The following is a 15,448-nucleotide window of genomic DNA, read 5'->3' as shown; positions in this document are numbered from 1 at the left end:
TATGGTAGATCACTGTAGTACTTACCCAAATGCTATTAAACCTGGTTTTATTTTTATGTACCTGTCTAACAATTATTTTTATGTTTTCTGGTCTTCTTTTCCCACCTTAGGCTTTGGCACTGATAGAACTCTATAATGCACCTGAGGGACGATACAAGCAGGATGTATACTTGCTTCCTAAGAAAATGGGTGAGTGAAAAACAGTGGAATCCTATGCAGACAGCTGCATAGTTTGGTAAAATGACTGCCATGAAAGGCATTGGATTTAGAGTCAGAGTTCCAATTCCTGTTCTTGTGCTTACTGGTTGTTTGACCTCAGGACAAGTTCTAATCTCCATGATCCTCAGTTTCTTGATTGGTAAAATGAGAATAATACTACATACATTGTAGAATTGTGTGAGAATCCCAGCTAATGAGTAACAGTGCTTAACACAATGGTTTAGGGTAGATGTTCTTACTCTAAGTAGCCTTATTAAGTTCAGTAAACTTCCTAGTGCAGCTGAGTACATACAGCCTTGGACCAAAATGAAAGAAACACAGGTTTTATTGTCCATTATCTGTGAGGATATGCAAACTATCCAATCTCTTGTAAGCAACCCATGCTGTGTTAAAGTGACATAATACATCATCTGTAGTCCTTTACCTTTCTGCACGGTGGTACCCATCTCCCATATCTCCTTGGCTAGGCCAAATCCCTTACTTCTTAACGCTAAAATACTTCTTGCTGTCCTCTCCTCCAATAGCTTACTTCAGACTTTTTTTTTTTTTTAAAGTGTATAATTATAAAAGGGAAGCTTATCTATGGAAAAGTAATAATTTTGTGCCAACTACCTTGGAAATTCATGATCCTAAGATTTGATCCTAAGATCCATGGATCTTATCCTAAATAAGTGTTATTGACACAGGCTCTTCCTAGCTTACTGGTGTCCACTTTGATTGCTAATTTGACTATAATTTAATCTAGTTAAGGAGGTTGCTGCAGGAAGGTAGGAGTAGCATGTGACATGTTGGCCACTGCAGGGAAGGCCCCTGCTTTGTCACAGAAGGATAGAGAGGTAAAAGCCCACTCCCTTTTGTTACCCTGGTAAGTGGCTTTTCTGAACTCACTTGAGATGTGCTGAGAGAAGCACCCTGCCCAGAAAGGCAGCCTTGAGGTTTTTTTTTGTTAAGCAAATATTTCAAGTTGTGGATTCTTTTAGAGTTATTCCATCCCTTGTCTGCTTTCTTAAAAAAGCTTCAAATGAAAATGGGAAGTTATAACCTGAGAGACATTTTGAAAAGGAGTGTGCTCTCCTGCCACTTTGCTCTTCCTAGATGAATACGTTGCCAGCTTGCACCTGCCATCATTTGATGCCCACCTTACAGAGCTGACAGATGACCAAGCAAAATATCTGGGACTCAACAAAAATGGGCCATTCAAACCTAATTATTACAGGTAAACCTGGGGAGAAGCAAGTGAAAAGCTCTTTTTCCCAGTATTAAACCAAGCAGGCTAGCCTGTTTCTGACATAAAGATCAAATGTTGTACCAGAGTACAAGAAATCTGTTCCAGGCCAGGTACGGTGGCTCACACCTGTAATCCCAGCACTTTGAGAGGTCTAGGCGGGTGGATCACGAGGTCAGGAGTTCAAGACCACCCTGGCCAACATGGTGAAGCCCTATCTCTTAGCCAGGCATGGTGGCAGGCACCTGTAATCCCAGTTACTCAGGTAGCTGAGGCACAAGAATCACTTGAACCCGGGAGGCAGAGGTTGCAGTGAGCCAGGATCACACCACTGCACTCCAGCCTGGGTGATGGAGTGAGACTCTGTCTTAAAAAAACAACAACAAAAAAAAAACCAGTTAACAAGGTAGATAGAGAAATTGTCGTAGATGTAAGGGAGTTTGGGGTTTTTTTTGAAATTTTGGAGCCTGGGCCTCACCCCAAGAGATTCTGATATATTTGGTCTGCGATGGGACCAAATTTACAAAACATTATTTTGTAAAACCTCCCCAGATTATTGTAATGTTTAGTCAGGGTTGAAAAACACTGACTCGGCCGGGCGCGGTGGCTCAAGCCTGTAATCCCAGCACTTTGGGAGGCCGAGACGGGCGGATCACGAGGTCAGGAGATCAAGACCATCCTGGCTAACACGGTGAAACCCCGTCTCTACTAAAAAATACAAAAAACTAGCCGGGCGAGGTGGCGGGCGCCTGTAGTCCCAGCTACAGAGGAGGCTGAGGCAGGAGAATGGTGTAAACCCGGGAGGCGGAACTTGCAGTGAGCTGAGATCCGGCCACTGCACTCCAGCCTGGGCGACAAAGCGAGACTCCGTCTCAAAAAAAAAAAAAAAAAAAAAGAAAAAGAAAAACACTGACTCATTCCTGGGAACAGGTGGTAACACCAGAAATGGCATTGCTAGAGACCCTGTGGAAGAACAAGGGAGAATGGTGCCCTGGAGAATGACTGCAGGGATCCCACCCAGGCTGGGGAGGGGCCCTGGAGAAGGTGCTCTGTTTCTGATTGTTCTCTTGGAACTCTCATATGGAAGACATAAGTGTTAACCAATCTCTCTCTCTTTACAGATACTAATGGACCATATTACCAAGGACCAGTCCACATGACCCACACACTCTAAAAGAAATATTTTTTAAGATAACTTTTATTTTCTTCTTATTCCTTTCCTCTTGATTTCTTTCCTATAATTTCATTCTTGTTTTTTCATCTCATTATCCAAGTTCTGCAGACCACACAGGAACTTGCTTCATGGCTCTTTAGATGAAATAGAAGTTCAGGGTTCCTCACCCTAGTCACTAAAGAAGGATTTTACTCTCCCATCCCAGAAAGGTGATTCTTTCTTTACCATTTCTGGGGACTTTAGTCTTAATTAGGTACCTTATTAACAGGAAATGCTAAGGTACCTTCTCTGTGGAACAATCTGCAATGTCTAAATCGCCTTAAAAGAGCCCATTTCTTAGCTGCTGAAATCAGTGCTCTTTCACTTCTTCAGAGAAGCAGGGATGGTACCTACCCGGCAGGTAGGTTAGGTGTAGGTGGTGCATGTTAATTTCCCTTAGAAGTTCCAAGCCCTGTTTCCTGTGTGAAGGTGGTATGTCTGGTTCAGAGATGTGTATAATGAGCGTTGCTTGTTAAGACCAGGAGGCCCACTTGGATTTATAGTACAGCCCTTCCTCTACTCCCACCAGACTTTCTCATTTTTCTAGTTTTTAACTAGACTCTATTGAGTTTAATTTTGTCCTCTAGGATTTATTTCTGTTGTCCAAAAAAAAAAAAAACACACAGAAAAATTAAGGAGAATTTTTAGTGTTAATGCTGAGGAACTACTTGAGTGGTTAGTTGTTACCAATTTCTCTTTCGAACCTTTGGAGCTAAGGGTGCTGAGTCTAGAGAAGTGCTAGTCTCAAGCCCTTTTAAGTCCCTCTGTTTCTAGCCTATAGTTTATAGCATCAGTGAACTGGAGCCATAACAGCAAATTCTATCAGCTCTGTCCCATACAGCTTGTGCTGAAGGCAAATTTCTTGAGCCATTGCTCAGTATAAAGCACTGAGTTCTATCTTTAGGATTTATCTTTAAGAGCAAATTTCTGGTCAGCTGTGCTTCTGCAACCTAAAATATTTAAAGGGAGGTAGGTGTGGGCAGGAGGAGAAATGATAAATTGGGCCAGGGCAAGAAATATCTAGCTTCATATAATTTGTCTGGGATTATACACCCTATATAATGTTAGTTTTACAGAAGTAATGCGACTTTTGATTGCTACATACCACAAAAAGTTTATGAACTGAAATCTTAAAGGGCAGTTGATGTGGGAAGAAAGTAGTCAGTACATCCTGGCTCATGCTCTGAAAGAATCTCCAGAGAGGCTCTCTCAAAGATCAGGGAGATACATTCCCATGCCATGCACCCTGCTTCCCAGCATTTCTGCATGGTCAAATGAGCTTTATGCTCATGAGCTTTAAGTTTATAATTATCCAGGATTTTAAATCCTCAACTTGTTCTAGCTTGTGATCCTTCAAAGTTGGGTCATACATTAGTGCTAGATACTAGAAATATTCACTTTTCCACTGATCAGAGAGACAGACATTAAAAACAAAAATAGAAGAAAGGAAAGCTTTCACCCTGCAGCTTCTTAGCAGGGGACAATTGTCTTGCCAAAACTTTTTTCCCTTTTCTCTCCCATTTTCTCCCACCCAGTCCCTTCTCACTCCTTGCCAGTGTGACCATGCTTTCTTCTCTGTAGATGTTAACAGTTAAGGCCCATTTTCCTCAGGCACTTAACCAGCCAATCAGAACACCACATCTGTTAGGGGAGGTAACCTGGCCAACAGTGTGTCCATCACATCAGCCCTGCTGGAGGGAAGGGACCCACATTCACCTGCCCTCTGGCCTGCCCCCGATCCCATATCTATTACCGTGTCCATAGGAATAATAGGTAAGGGCTGTGTCTCTGTCAAGCCATGTAACAAAGGACACTGTAAAAAAAAAAAAAAAGTCTGGCATCAGAGGGAGCATGTGGAGAGCAACTTGGGAGGAACAAGTTCATTTTGTATTGAATGATTTTTAATGAATGCAATATTAATCCTTGCAGATGAGCAATAATCATTAAAATCGATTAAAATGATAAGACCTTATTGGCAGTCTGTGTCATTCTTTGTTGAACAGCAAAACTTCATCAGAACCTGTTTTCTAGGGTGTGACAAGTTATAGGTCAGCAGCATTTAATAGAGATGTGTTGAGGGCCTAATATGTAGAGGCTGGATACAGGATTCCTCAGTAATATCTGAAGTTTTCTATGCCTGCTCTGTGCCAAGCACCGGGCCTGGGTACTTTCACTCCTAACTTCCTTCAGGAAGCAGACTTGCTGCTTCAGCCTCAGGGCTCCTCATTTGCATAGTTCCTTCTAAGACCTAATTTCTAAAGAATGCCCCCAAAGTTACGTAAGCTTCAGCCTCCTCCTACACCTGTATCCATTTCTGAAGTGGTCTCAGTGTCTGGGTTTTTGGTTTTTTTTTTTTTTTTTTTTTGAGACAAGGTCTCACTCTGTCACCCAGCTTGGAGTACAGTGGCTTGATCTCAGCTCACTGCAACTTCTGCCTCCCAGGCTCAAGTGATCCTCCCACCTCAACCTCCCAAGTAGCTGGGACCACAGTCTCAGCTAATTTTTTGTATTTTTGGTAAGGATGGAGTTTCATCATGAAGTCCAGGCTGATCTCAAACTCCTGGGCTCAAGTGATCCTCCTGCCTCTGCCTCCCAAAGTACTGGGATTACTGGCTAGTGTCTTCTGATGTAACAAAGTATTTGTCTTAGTCAGTTTCTGCTGCTCCAGCCAAATCCTGAGACTAAGTAATTTATAAAGAACAGAAATTGATATTCTCACAGTTCTGGAGGCTGGGAAGTCCAAGGTCAAGTCGTTGGCAGATTTGGTGTCTGAAGAGGGCTGCTCCCTGCTTCCAAGATGGTGCCTCTTATGCATCCTAATATAGCAGAAAGTAGAAGGGCAAAAAGGACCTACCTATTTCCCTCCAGTCCTTTTTTAAGGTCATTCAACCCATTCATGAGGACAGAGCTCCTAAAGGCCCTACGTCTTGATACTATCACATTGGCAATTAAGCTTCAACAGATGAATTTTGAGGGACACATTCAGATCACAGCATTCCATCCCTGGCCTCCCAAATTCATGTCCTCCTTATATGCAAAATACATTCAATCCATCTCAATACCCTTTAAAGTCTTAACACATTCCAGCACCAACTCAGAAGTCTAGAGTCTCATTTAAATCAGATACAGGTGAGACTCAAGATATAATTCATCCAAGGCCAGACATGGTGGCTCACAACTGTAATCCCAGCACTTGGGGAGGCTGAAGCGGGTGGATCACCTGAGGTCAGGAGTTCAAGACCAGCCTGGCCAACATGGCCAAACCCTGTCTCTACTAAAAATACAAAAATTAGCCGGGCCTGGTGGTGGGTGCCCATACTCCTAGCTACTCAGGGGCTGAGACAGGAGCATCACTTGAAACTGGGAGTCAGAGTTTGCAGTGAGTGAGCTGAGATAGTACCACTGCACTCCAGCCTGGGCAACAGAGCAAAACTCCATCTTAAAAAAAAAAGATACAGTTCATCCTCTGTGAACCTGTAAAATCAAATGAGTTAGGTACTTCCAAAATACAATGGTGGGGTAGGCATAGGGAACATTCTTATTCCAAAAGGGAGAAATAGGAAAGAAAAAAGGAGTAACAGATTCCAGTCGAATCTAAAATCCAACAGGTCACATGTTAAATCTTACAGCTTCAGAATAATCTGACTCCATGCCCTACCTCTGGACACACTGGGGTGGGGTTTGGGCTCCAAAAGCTTTGCTTGGTGCAGCCCATGTGACAACTCTCAGGTTGGAGTCTCATGTCTGCAGCTCTCCCAGGCTGGAGTTTGTTCTGGGTTCTTGAGGTCACCTTGCTTCCATAGCTCCACTAGGCATTGCCCTAGTGGGAACTCCGCAGTAGCCCTGCCCCTGTGGCAGTTCTGTGCCTGGAACTCAAAACTCTCCAAGGCATCCTTTGAAATCTGTCTAGGCACTACATTCTCCACTGAAAGGAGCCAGGACTCACTGGAGAAATGACTGATTTCATGGCAGAGCAAAAAAAGTACAAGATAAGCCAGAAAGCAAGGAAGGGCTTAAAAATACATAAGCCAGCTTTAAGGGATTTACATGGGGTAAATCTGAGACAATCTGAGCATCAGAATAGTAATGACTTGTAACGCATTGTAACAAAATAGAAAACTATGACTCTCTGCTAATAGAAATGAATGACTGAATAAGTAAATAGAAATTTAATGAGGAATGGTATATGTACATATTTTCTTTTATTCTATTTATTTTTGAGATGGAGGCTCACTCTGTCGCCCAGGGTGGAATGCAATGGCGTGATCTTGGCTCACTGCAATCTCTGCCTTCCGGATTCAAGTGATTCTTGTGCCTCAGCCTCCCGAGTAGCTGGGATTACAGACTCCCACCACCACACCCGGCTAATTTTTGTATTTTTAGTAGAGATGGGGTTTCACCATGTTGGCCAGGCTGGTCTTCAACTCCTGACCTCATGTGATCCACCCGCCTCGGCCTCCCAAAGTGCTGGGATTACAGGTGTGAGCCACCGTGCCCAGCCTATATATACTTTCAAAGCAGCCTTCCGTAAAGTATTTCTTAAATACAATAATGGGGAAAAGAGTAGCTTCACAGTAGTGAAGTCTGGCAGACCACCTTAATCAATGGAAAGAAATGAACCTCAGTAATGGGACAAATCTAGATCTTTGCCACTTGATAGGTTGCATTGAGAAGAATACAGCATCCCTTATATGAAAAATCCATATTGAAGGACATTTTACAAAAGGACTGGCTCTTCTAAGGTATCAAAGTCAACGAATGACTAAAGAACTTCAGGAGACTAATACAACCACCAAATGCTATCCTGAACTTGTTCATTTTGCTATATAAAGATATAAAGGACTTTATAGGAAAAACTGGTAAAACTTGAAAGAGCTTGGAGGATGAGGCAATAGTAATATCTGTTAATTTCCAAATGTTAATGGCTGATCTGTGGTTATACAGAATGCTTGTTTGTAGGAAATCAACACTAAAGTATTAGAAGTGATGGGTTATCAAGTCAACAATTCACTTTCGGATGGGTCTGGAAAAAATTATTTGTAATATACTTGCTACTTTTTTGTTTGTTTATTTCAAAGTTAAAATTTTGTTCAATGAGAATTTGAAGATCACAAAATCCGACCAGCTTCATCGAGAAAACTTTAAAAATCAATTGTGCTCTATTTAGGGACATCTTAGACCAAAAATAAAGGTGAAGGCTTTTGGATTAGTAAAGGAAAATAAAATCAACAGAAAAACAGCATTTTACATGCCTATACAAAAAAAGTATTTCACTGACAATACGTCACCACTAAAGTAATACACAGACCAGAGTGTTCGACAAGAAACCGGAGTGGCTTTCTCCTGTAATCCCAGCACGTTGCGAGGCCAGGGTGGGAGGATTGCTTGAGCTCAGGAGTCGGAGACCAGCCTACGCAACATTAGTGAGACTCATTTAAAAAATTACCTGGATGTGGTGGTGCACACTTGTAGTCCCAACAACTTTGAGGGCTGAGGTGGGAAGATTGCTTGAGCCCAGGAAGTCAAGGCTGCAGTGTAACCCTGATCACGCCACTGCACTCCAGCCTGGGTAGAAGAGTGAGACCCTGTCTCAAAAAAAAAAAAAAAAAAAAAAGTGACGAGTGACGAGTGGGGTTGCAAGAAACTACTCCAGAGTGTTCCTTGGTTATGGATACTGAACAAAGTCTTCCCCACCAAATAACTTCTGAATTCAGGACATTTCTAGAGAAATTTGTAAATTTTGAAAGAATGTAAAAGAAGAATTAACAGCTGTACTTCTCTGCTAATGGGTATGAAACACTGGGTTAGGGCAATGGTTGGCAAAACTATAGCTCTCCCAGCAGCCAAACTGGCCTACTGCTTGTGTTTGTGTAGTTCACAAGCTAAGAATGGTTTTTACATTTTTACACAGTTGAAAAAAATCACTAATATTTTGTGACATTTGAAAATTATATAAGATTCAAATTTTAGTGTCCATAAATGGAACTTTAATACATAGCCACACTCATTCATTTATGAAATGTCTATGGCTACTTTCGTGCCACAGTGGTAAAGCTGAATAGGTGCAAACAAATGTCTTACAAAACCCAAAATGCTTACTATCTGGCCCTTTACAGAAAGTTTTCTGATCCCAGGTATAAAAGTTGTGTTAGGTATAAAGGTAAAGATGTAACAGAAAGCATTTGATTTGCAATCTGTTAGGTAAGAAGAAGGATCTCTGTGTGAGAGCAGAAACAGAGAATAAACATGAAAGAAAAGGATATCGAACAAAGAGTTTTCCAGTCTAGGTTGCAGATGCTAAATTCACCTGCATCCTGGCCAGGATTCACTTTAGGATTAGGAAATGTTGCAAACTGATAAAGCAACTCAGATAGTGCTTGGGAAGGTAATTGTTATTGCAATTTAGAAATATGTACTTGAGTAATCAATTTAAACTTGCAATTTTAAGTTGCAACCAATTTTACATACAGTATTGGAAATTTATACTATGTATTGGAAACATACAAGTACACAGTATCAGAACTTTTAAGAATAGTATTTTGGCCAGGCGTGTGGCTCACGCCTGTAACCCCAGCACTTTGGGAGGCCAAGGTGGGCGGATCACCTGAGGTCAGGAGTTCGAGATCAGCCTGGCTAACATGGTGAAACCCCGATTCTACTAAAAACACAAAAAATTAGTCGAGTGTGGTGGCATGCGCCTGTAATCCCAGCTACTTGGGAGGCTGAGTCAGGAAAATCGCTTGAACCCGGGAGGCGGAGGTCGCAGTGAGCCAAGATTGTGCCACTGCACTCCAGCCTGGGCGACAAGAGCGAAAACTGTCTCAAATTGAAAAAAAAAAAAAAAAAAGGAAGGAAAGAAAGAAGGAAAAGAAAGAATAGTATTTTGTTTGCTTTTATTTTGTTTGTATTTTGTGCCCATTGACAAAAGGCAACTTAATATATTAAATGTATAAACATATTTGAAAAGGTTTAAAGGAATTTAAGTTTTTAAGTGGGATATTCAAAATCCCTTAGAAGTCATTAATATTTGCTAGGTTTTTACAATAAGATTTATAAGCTGAACTTTTTTTTACTTTTTTTTCTTTTGAGACGGAGTCTCACTCTGTTGTCCAGGCTGGAGTGCAGTGGCATGATCTCGGCTCACTGCAACCTCTGCTTCTTAGGTTCAAGCGATGCTCCCATCTCAGCCTCCTGAGTAGCTGGAACTACAGGCGTGTACCACCACTCCCGCGTAAGATTTTGTATTTTACGTAAAGATGGGGTTTCACCATCTCGGCCAGGATGATCTTGAACTCCTGACCTCAAGTGATCTACCCACCTTGACTTCCCAAAGTGCTGGGATTACAGGTGCGAGCCACCGCGCCTGGCCTATAAGCTGAACTTCAAAAAGCTTAAGTCATGTTTTTGTTACGTTAATACATTGAATAGTAACTTATTAAGCTGAAGTAACATCTCATCTGTCCACACAGGCAGCCCTTGAAGACATTTTATTTCATTTATTTGTTTATTTATTTTTTGAGAAGTCTCACTCTGTTGCCCAAGCTGGAGTGCAGTGGTGCAATCTCGGCTCACTGCAACCTCCGCCTCCCAGGTTCAAGCGATTCACCTGCCTCAGCCCCCGGAGTAGCTGGGACCACAGGCACGCACCACTACCCCTGGCAATTTTTTTTTTTTTTTTTTTTGTATTTTTAGTAGAGACAGGGTTTCACTGTGTTAGCCAGGATGGTCTCGATCTCCTGACCTCGTGATCGCCCGCCTCGGTCTCCCAAAGTGCTGAGATTTCAGGCGTAAGCCACCCCGCCCGGACTTTGAAGACATTTTATAATGTCCTCCAGAAGGAATTGTTCTGGGTTGTGGCCCTGAGGGTACTTGTCTTGGATCCAGGCCTTTCTTCGCTGCTGTCTTGTGGCGTGGTTCTCCACTGCAACCACCAGATGGCGCGTTGCTCATGTGATCTGGTTGTCAGGGTCTCCTGCCAAGAAAGGATAATAAAATACAGGTCTGAAATTCTTTCTCTGAAACCCCTATATTTTGAAATTGAGAATTTCCCAGGTGTTTAGGAAATAGATAAAGACACAGTATATTACATAATACTTTGACTTAATCTTTTTTTTAGTTTTCAGTTTAGAGACAGGGTCTTGCTCTTTCTCCCAGGCTGGAGTGCAATGGCAGGATCATACCTCATTGCAGCCCAGAACTCCTGGTCTCAAGCGATTCTCTCACTTCAGACTCCTGAGCAGCTGGGATGACAGGCACACCACAATGCCTCTAATTTTATAATTTTTTTGTAGAGATCAGGTCTCGCTATGTTGCCCAGGCTGGTCTTAAACTCATGATCTCAAGTGATCTTTCCACTTTGGCCTACCAAAGTGCTATGATTACAGGCATAAGCTACCATGACCAGCCTTGACGTAGTCTTTTGACTAATTCATGTTGTATGTAAGAAAGCTGAGATGTTATAAATTAATCTGACCTGAGACAGAGTGAAGCTGGCTGGTCCCTTTGGAAGACAGAATTAACTATTAGTTATTTGCCTTATTAATTAACCAAAACATTATTAATATTATCCTCTTCTGATAGCCATTAATGGAGAGAACTCCATGTGACACAGTAACTAGAGGGTAAGACCAGACCCATAAATGTTTTATATGCTATATAGATTACTTTAATATTGAGCATTTCAGTGACTAGCAATGTATTGTCCAGGGCTAGGATGGAAATTGCTAGAAACAGGCTCACTCTGCCTCCCAGCATATACTTAGGTATCAATGAATGTGAAACATGTTACCGAGTACCTGACACGCTGTAGGCACAGAATACATGCCAATTTCCTTCTACAGAGCCCACCTGGAGCAGCCACTATATTCCTGCAGCTCCTGCAATACTAGAATGGCTCAAATATGAAATTTCTTCCTCCAGTCTCTTGAACAATGACTGCTCGTGGTGAAGGAAGGGCTTCTCACCTTGGTTATCACCTCTTGGTAATAATTCTCCTTTATTAAAACAAACAAACAAAAACAAATAATGCTTTATAGTTTTCTTTTTTCTTTTCTTTTTTTTTTTTTTGGAGGCACAGTCTTCCTCTGTCACCCAGGTTGGAGTGCAGTGGTGCAGTCTCGGCTCACTGCAGCCTCTGCCTCCCAGGTTCAAGCTATTTTCCTGCCTCAGCCTCCTGAGTAGCTGGGATTTCAGGCGCCTGCCACCATGGCTCAAAATGTTACAGGAAAGAGTCTCAATCCAGACCCCAAGAGAGGGCTCTTAGATCTCTCACAAGAAAGAATTCAGGGCGAGTCCATAGCGTAATGTGAAAGCAAGTTTATTATGAAAGTCAAAGTATAAAAGAATGGCTGCTCCATAGGCAGAGCAGCCCCGAGGGCTGCTGGTTGCCCATTTTTATGCTTATTTCTTGATTATATGCTAAACAAGGGATGGGTTATTCATGCCTCCCCTTTGTAGACCATCTGGGATAACTTCCTGGTGTTGCCATGGCATTTGTAAACTGTCATGGTGCTGGTGGGAGTATAAAAGCGAGGAGGACTAGCTGTCACTCTCATCGCCATGTTGATTTTGGTGGGTTTGGGCCGGCTTCTTTACTGCAAACTGTTTTATCAGCAGGATCTTTATGACGTATATCTTGTGCTGACCTCTATCTCATCCTGTGACTAAGAATGCCCTAATCTCCTGGGAATGCAGCCCAGTAGGTCTCAGCCTCGTTTTACCCAGCCCCTATTCAAGATGGAGTTGCCCTGGTTCACACACCTCCGACAAAAAGGCAAGTGGGATTATTCTCATTTTACAGATGGGGAAGGAAAAAAGAGAAATGCATGAAGACACTTTACAACTTCTACTCTCTACTGGGTTGTGCTTCTCTCAAAGTTTCCTAGCAAGTTGGAGTAGTGAGCTCTCCAGCTGTGCTTCTGCTCCTTCACATTTGGGATTCTTTTTCCTTCCAGATCTGTATACTCTGTCTTATGCATGCCCCATTCCATTAGTTAGCCATTTCTTTTTCAAAAATTTTTTAATTTGATTTTTTTTTTTTGGCGGGGGGTGGGGTACAGATAGGGTCTCGCTCTGTTGCCCAGGCTGGTCTCAAATTCCTGGGCTCAAACGATCCTCCCACTTCAACTTCTCAAAGTGCTGAGCTTACAGGCGTGAGCCATGTGCCTGGCCTCTCAAAGTTAACCATTTTCTTATTGGCTATTTCTCAAATTAGGTTAATCGCAGCTTTACACTATTGAAAACACCATTGCCTGGAATATTATTGTACACCTATCTTTATTTAAATCTGATTATTTCCTTAGAATCTATTACTAGAAGTGGACTTATTGAACCAAAACCTTCCCTGTTCTAAATTTAGCTGAAACATGTTTTTCCCCAGGTGACACAGCTTATGATAGGCACAGGAAGATAGATAGGAGGAAATAGCAGTGTGGTAGTTTTGGATTATTTATTAATTTACAACAAAGACTTTTTAAGCACCTACTAGGTTGGACCTCAGGGGAAATCCCTGGAGAGTTGTATCACAGGGACTTTCTGGACTTGAGCCTGGGGTGTAGAGCAGGCAATATGTAAAGCTGGAGAGACAAAGATAGATAAAATGCCTTTAAGGATTTCACAGTATAACAACAGATAATGGTAAGAGCTATTATCACACAACACTTCTAAGATGTCTGATGAGTATCTCGAACTTGATGTGTCCAAAACTGAAGTCTTGATCTTTCCTCTAAACCTGTTTTTCTTACTCTTGGGCTTACTTATTTATTAAAGTGATACAGCCATCCACTCAGTTGCCCAAACCTAGATCTAGGGGGTCATTGTTTATTCCCCCCACCCAGCTGATCAGATTCCAGCAAATCCAGTCCCCCTACCTACACAAAATAGAAATATCAACCCAACGCTCCACTCTGGTGCAAGTACCATCATCTCCATCTACATGGTCCCCTAACTTGTCTTGCCTTATCCACTCTTGCAACTCTCCAATCCCTTCTCCAAAAGCAGCCAGATTGAACTTGTAAACATCACACCATAACATCTCCGTGGTTAACACCCTCGAATGGTTTTCCATTTCACTTAGAATAAAATTCAAACTCCTTCCCACTACCTTCAAGGCCCTGCATTCTTCTGGTCCCTGCATTATCATTATATGGCTCTCATCAACTACTATCCCTCCCTTGGCTCACTCAATTCCAGACACTCTAACATCAGGGCTTTTGCATTTAGCCGTTTCCTCTGTCTGTGTGCCCTTCCTGGAACTTTGCAGGGCTTCTCCTCACTTCTTTCAGAACTCTTCTAAAATCACACCCTCAGGCCTTCCCTGGGCAGCATGCTTGTATTATAGCCACATTCTCCGCTTCCACCAACCCGTCCCCCGCCCCACTGCCACCTTTTAACCTCTTAATTTTTGTTTCTTCTAACAAAGATTCTCTTCTTTGGCCAAAACTCTAGTCAGGCTCCTGTTAGTCCTCTGCCTGACTAGGCCTAACCCTTTGGGCTTCCCTTTCTGTCCTTGTTGAATCCAGTTTGTGCAAGAACTCTCCACTCTTGGCGTCCTAGTCCATTTTTTGTTGCTATAACAATACCAAAGAGGGTAATTTATAAAGGAAGGAAAGTTATTTTTTGCAGTTCTGGAGTCTGGGGAGCCTAAAGTCGAGGGGTTGCATCTGGTGAGGGCTTTCTTAAACTGCATGGTAGACAGCCTCTCACGATGAGAGAGCAAGAGCATGTGTGCCAGCTCAGATCACTCGTCTTCTTCTTACAAAGCCACCAGTCCCATCACAGGGGCCCTACCCTGATGATTTTATCTAATCCTAGTTACCCCGTCAAGGCTCCACCTCCAAATACTATCAATATATGAACTTTAGGATTGAGTTTCCAACGTATGGAATTTGGGGGACACAGTCAAACCATAGCACTCGGTATCTGACCACCCTCAACATCTTAGCACCCTGTCCTGCTTTCAGCAATAATCCTGTTAGGTCAGTTTAGCAAGAAACTTCTTATCCTTGATGTTTCTCTTAGTAGTTTTTGTCAGGCCTCTGAGCCCAAGCCAAGCCATCGCATCCCCTGTGACTTGCACATATACGCCCAGATGGCCTGAAGTAACTGAAGAATCACAAAAAAACGTGAAAAAGGCCCTGCCCCGCCTTAACTGATGACATTCCACCCCAAAAGAAGTGAAAATGGTCGGTCCTTGCCTTGAGCGATGACATTATCTTGTGCCTGGCTCATCCTGGCTCAAAAAGCTCCCCCACTGAGCACCTTTTGACTCCCACTCCTGCCCGCCAGAGAACCCCCCTTTGACTGCAATTTTCCTTTACCTACCCAAATCCTGTAAAACGGCCCCACCCTTATCTCCCTTCGATGACTCTCTTTTCAGACTCAGCCCGCCTGCACCCAGGTGAAATAAACAGCCATGTTGCTCAGACAAAGCCTGTTTGGTGGTCTCTTCACACGGTCGGGCATGACAGTTTTCCATCCACTGACCCTCATCCTGCTCTTTGGTTATAAATCTCCACTGTTTCTTGTTGGAGTCAGAGTTGAGTCTAATTCCTCTTCTTCACTGCAAGGTCTGGTTGTAGTGGTCCCTGTAACTATCACCATTGGCTCTCTTACACAAAGTCTGCCTTACCATCTTTAATTAGTGCCGTGAACAAATTTTCCTTTAACACTTTTCAGCATTTATTTCTCTATATTTGTCTATTGTTTGTCTGACTCACCAAGCACTGTTATGTACCATGACTGCAGACACTTGTTCCTCATTTTATCCCACTGCTTGGTGCACAGGAGACATT

At 42.6% G+C, this 15,448-nt stretch overlaps 1 protein-coding gene across 3 annotated transcripts in view; it reads left to right on the top strand.

Annotated features, from left to right (window-relative positions):
- The window catches only part of AHCYL1 (adenosylhomocysteinase like 1), a 40,860-nt gene extending 36,231 nt beyond the window's left edge, over positions 1–4,629 (top strand). For all 3 annotated transcript variants that reach the window (XR_012416671.1, XM_005542429.4, XM_073999538.1), the window contains exons 15-17: positions 111–189; positions 1,315–1,435; positions 2,566–4,629. Coding sequence is in view for 2 of the 3 variants with exons in the window: in XM_005542429.4 (XP_005542486.1) it covers positions 111–189; positions 1,315–1,435; positions 2,566–2,572 (207 nt within the window). In the remaining variant the exon portion in view is untranslated. The remainder of the gene's footprint in view (positions 1–110; positions 190–1,314; positions 1,436–2,565) is intronic.
- Positions 4,630–15,448: the final 10,819 nt, after the last annotated feature.

Source organism: Macaca fascicularis, chromosome 1 (genome assembly GCF_037993035.2).
Source record: "Macaca fascicularis isolate 582-1 chromosome 1, T2T-MFA8v1.1".
NCBI classification, from domain to species: Eukaryota; Metazoa; Chordata; class Mammalia; order Primates; family Cercopithecidae; genus Macaca; species Macaca fascicularis.
Note: the sequence above shows the minus strand (reverse complement) of the source record. Positions and strands in the feature narration are given on the sequence as shown.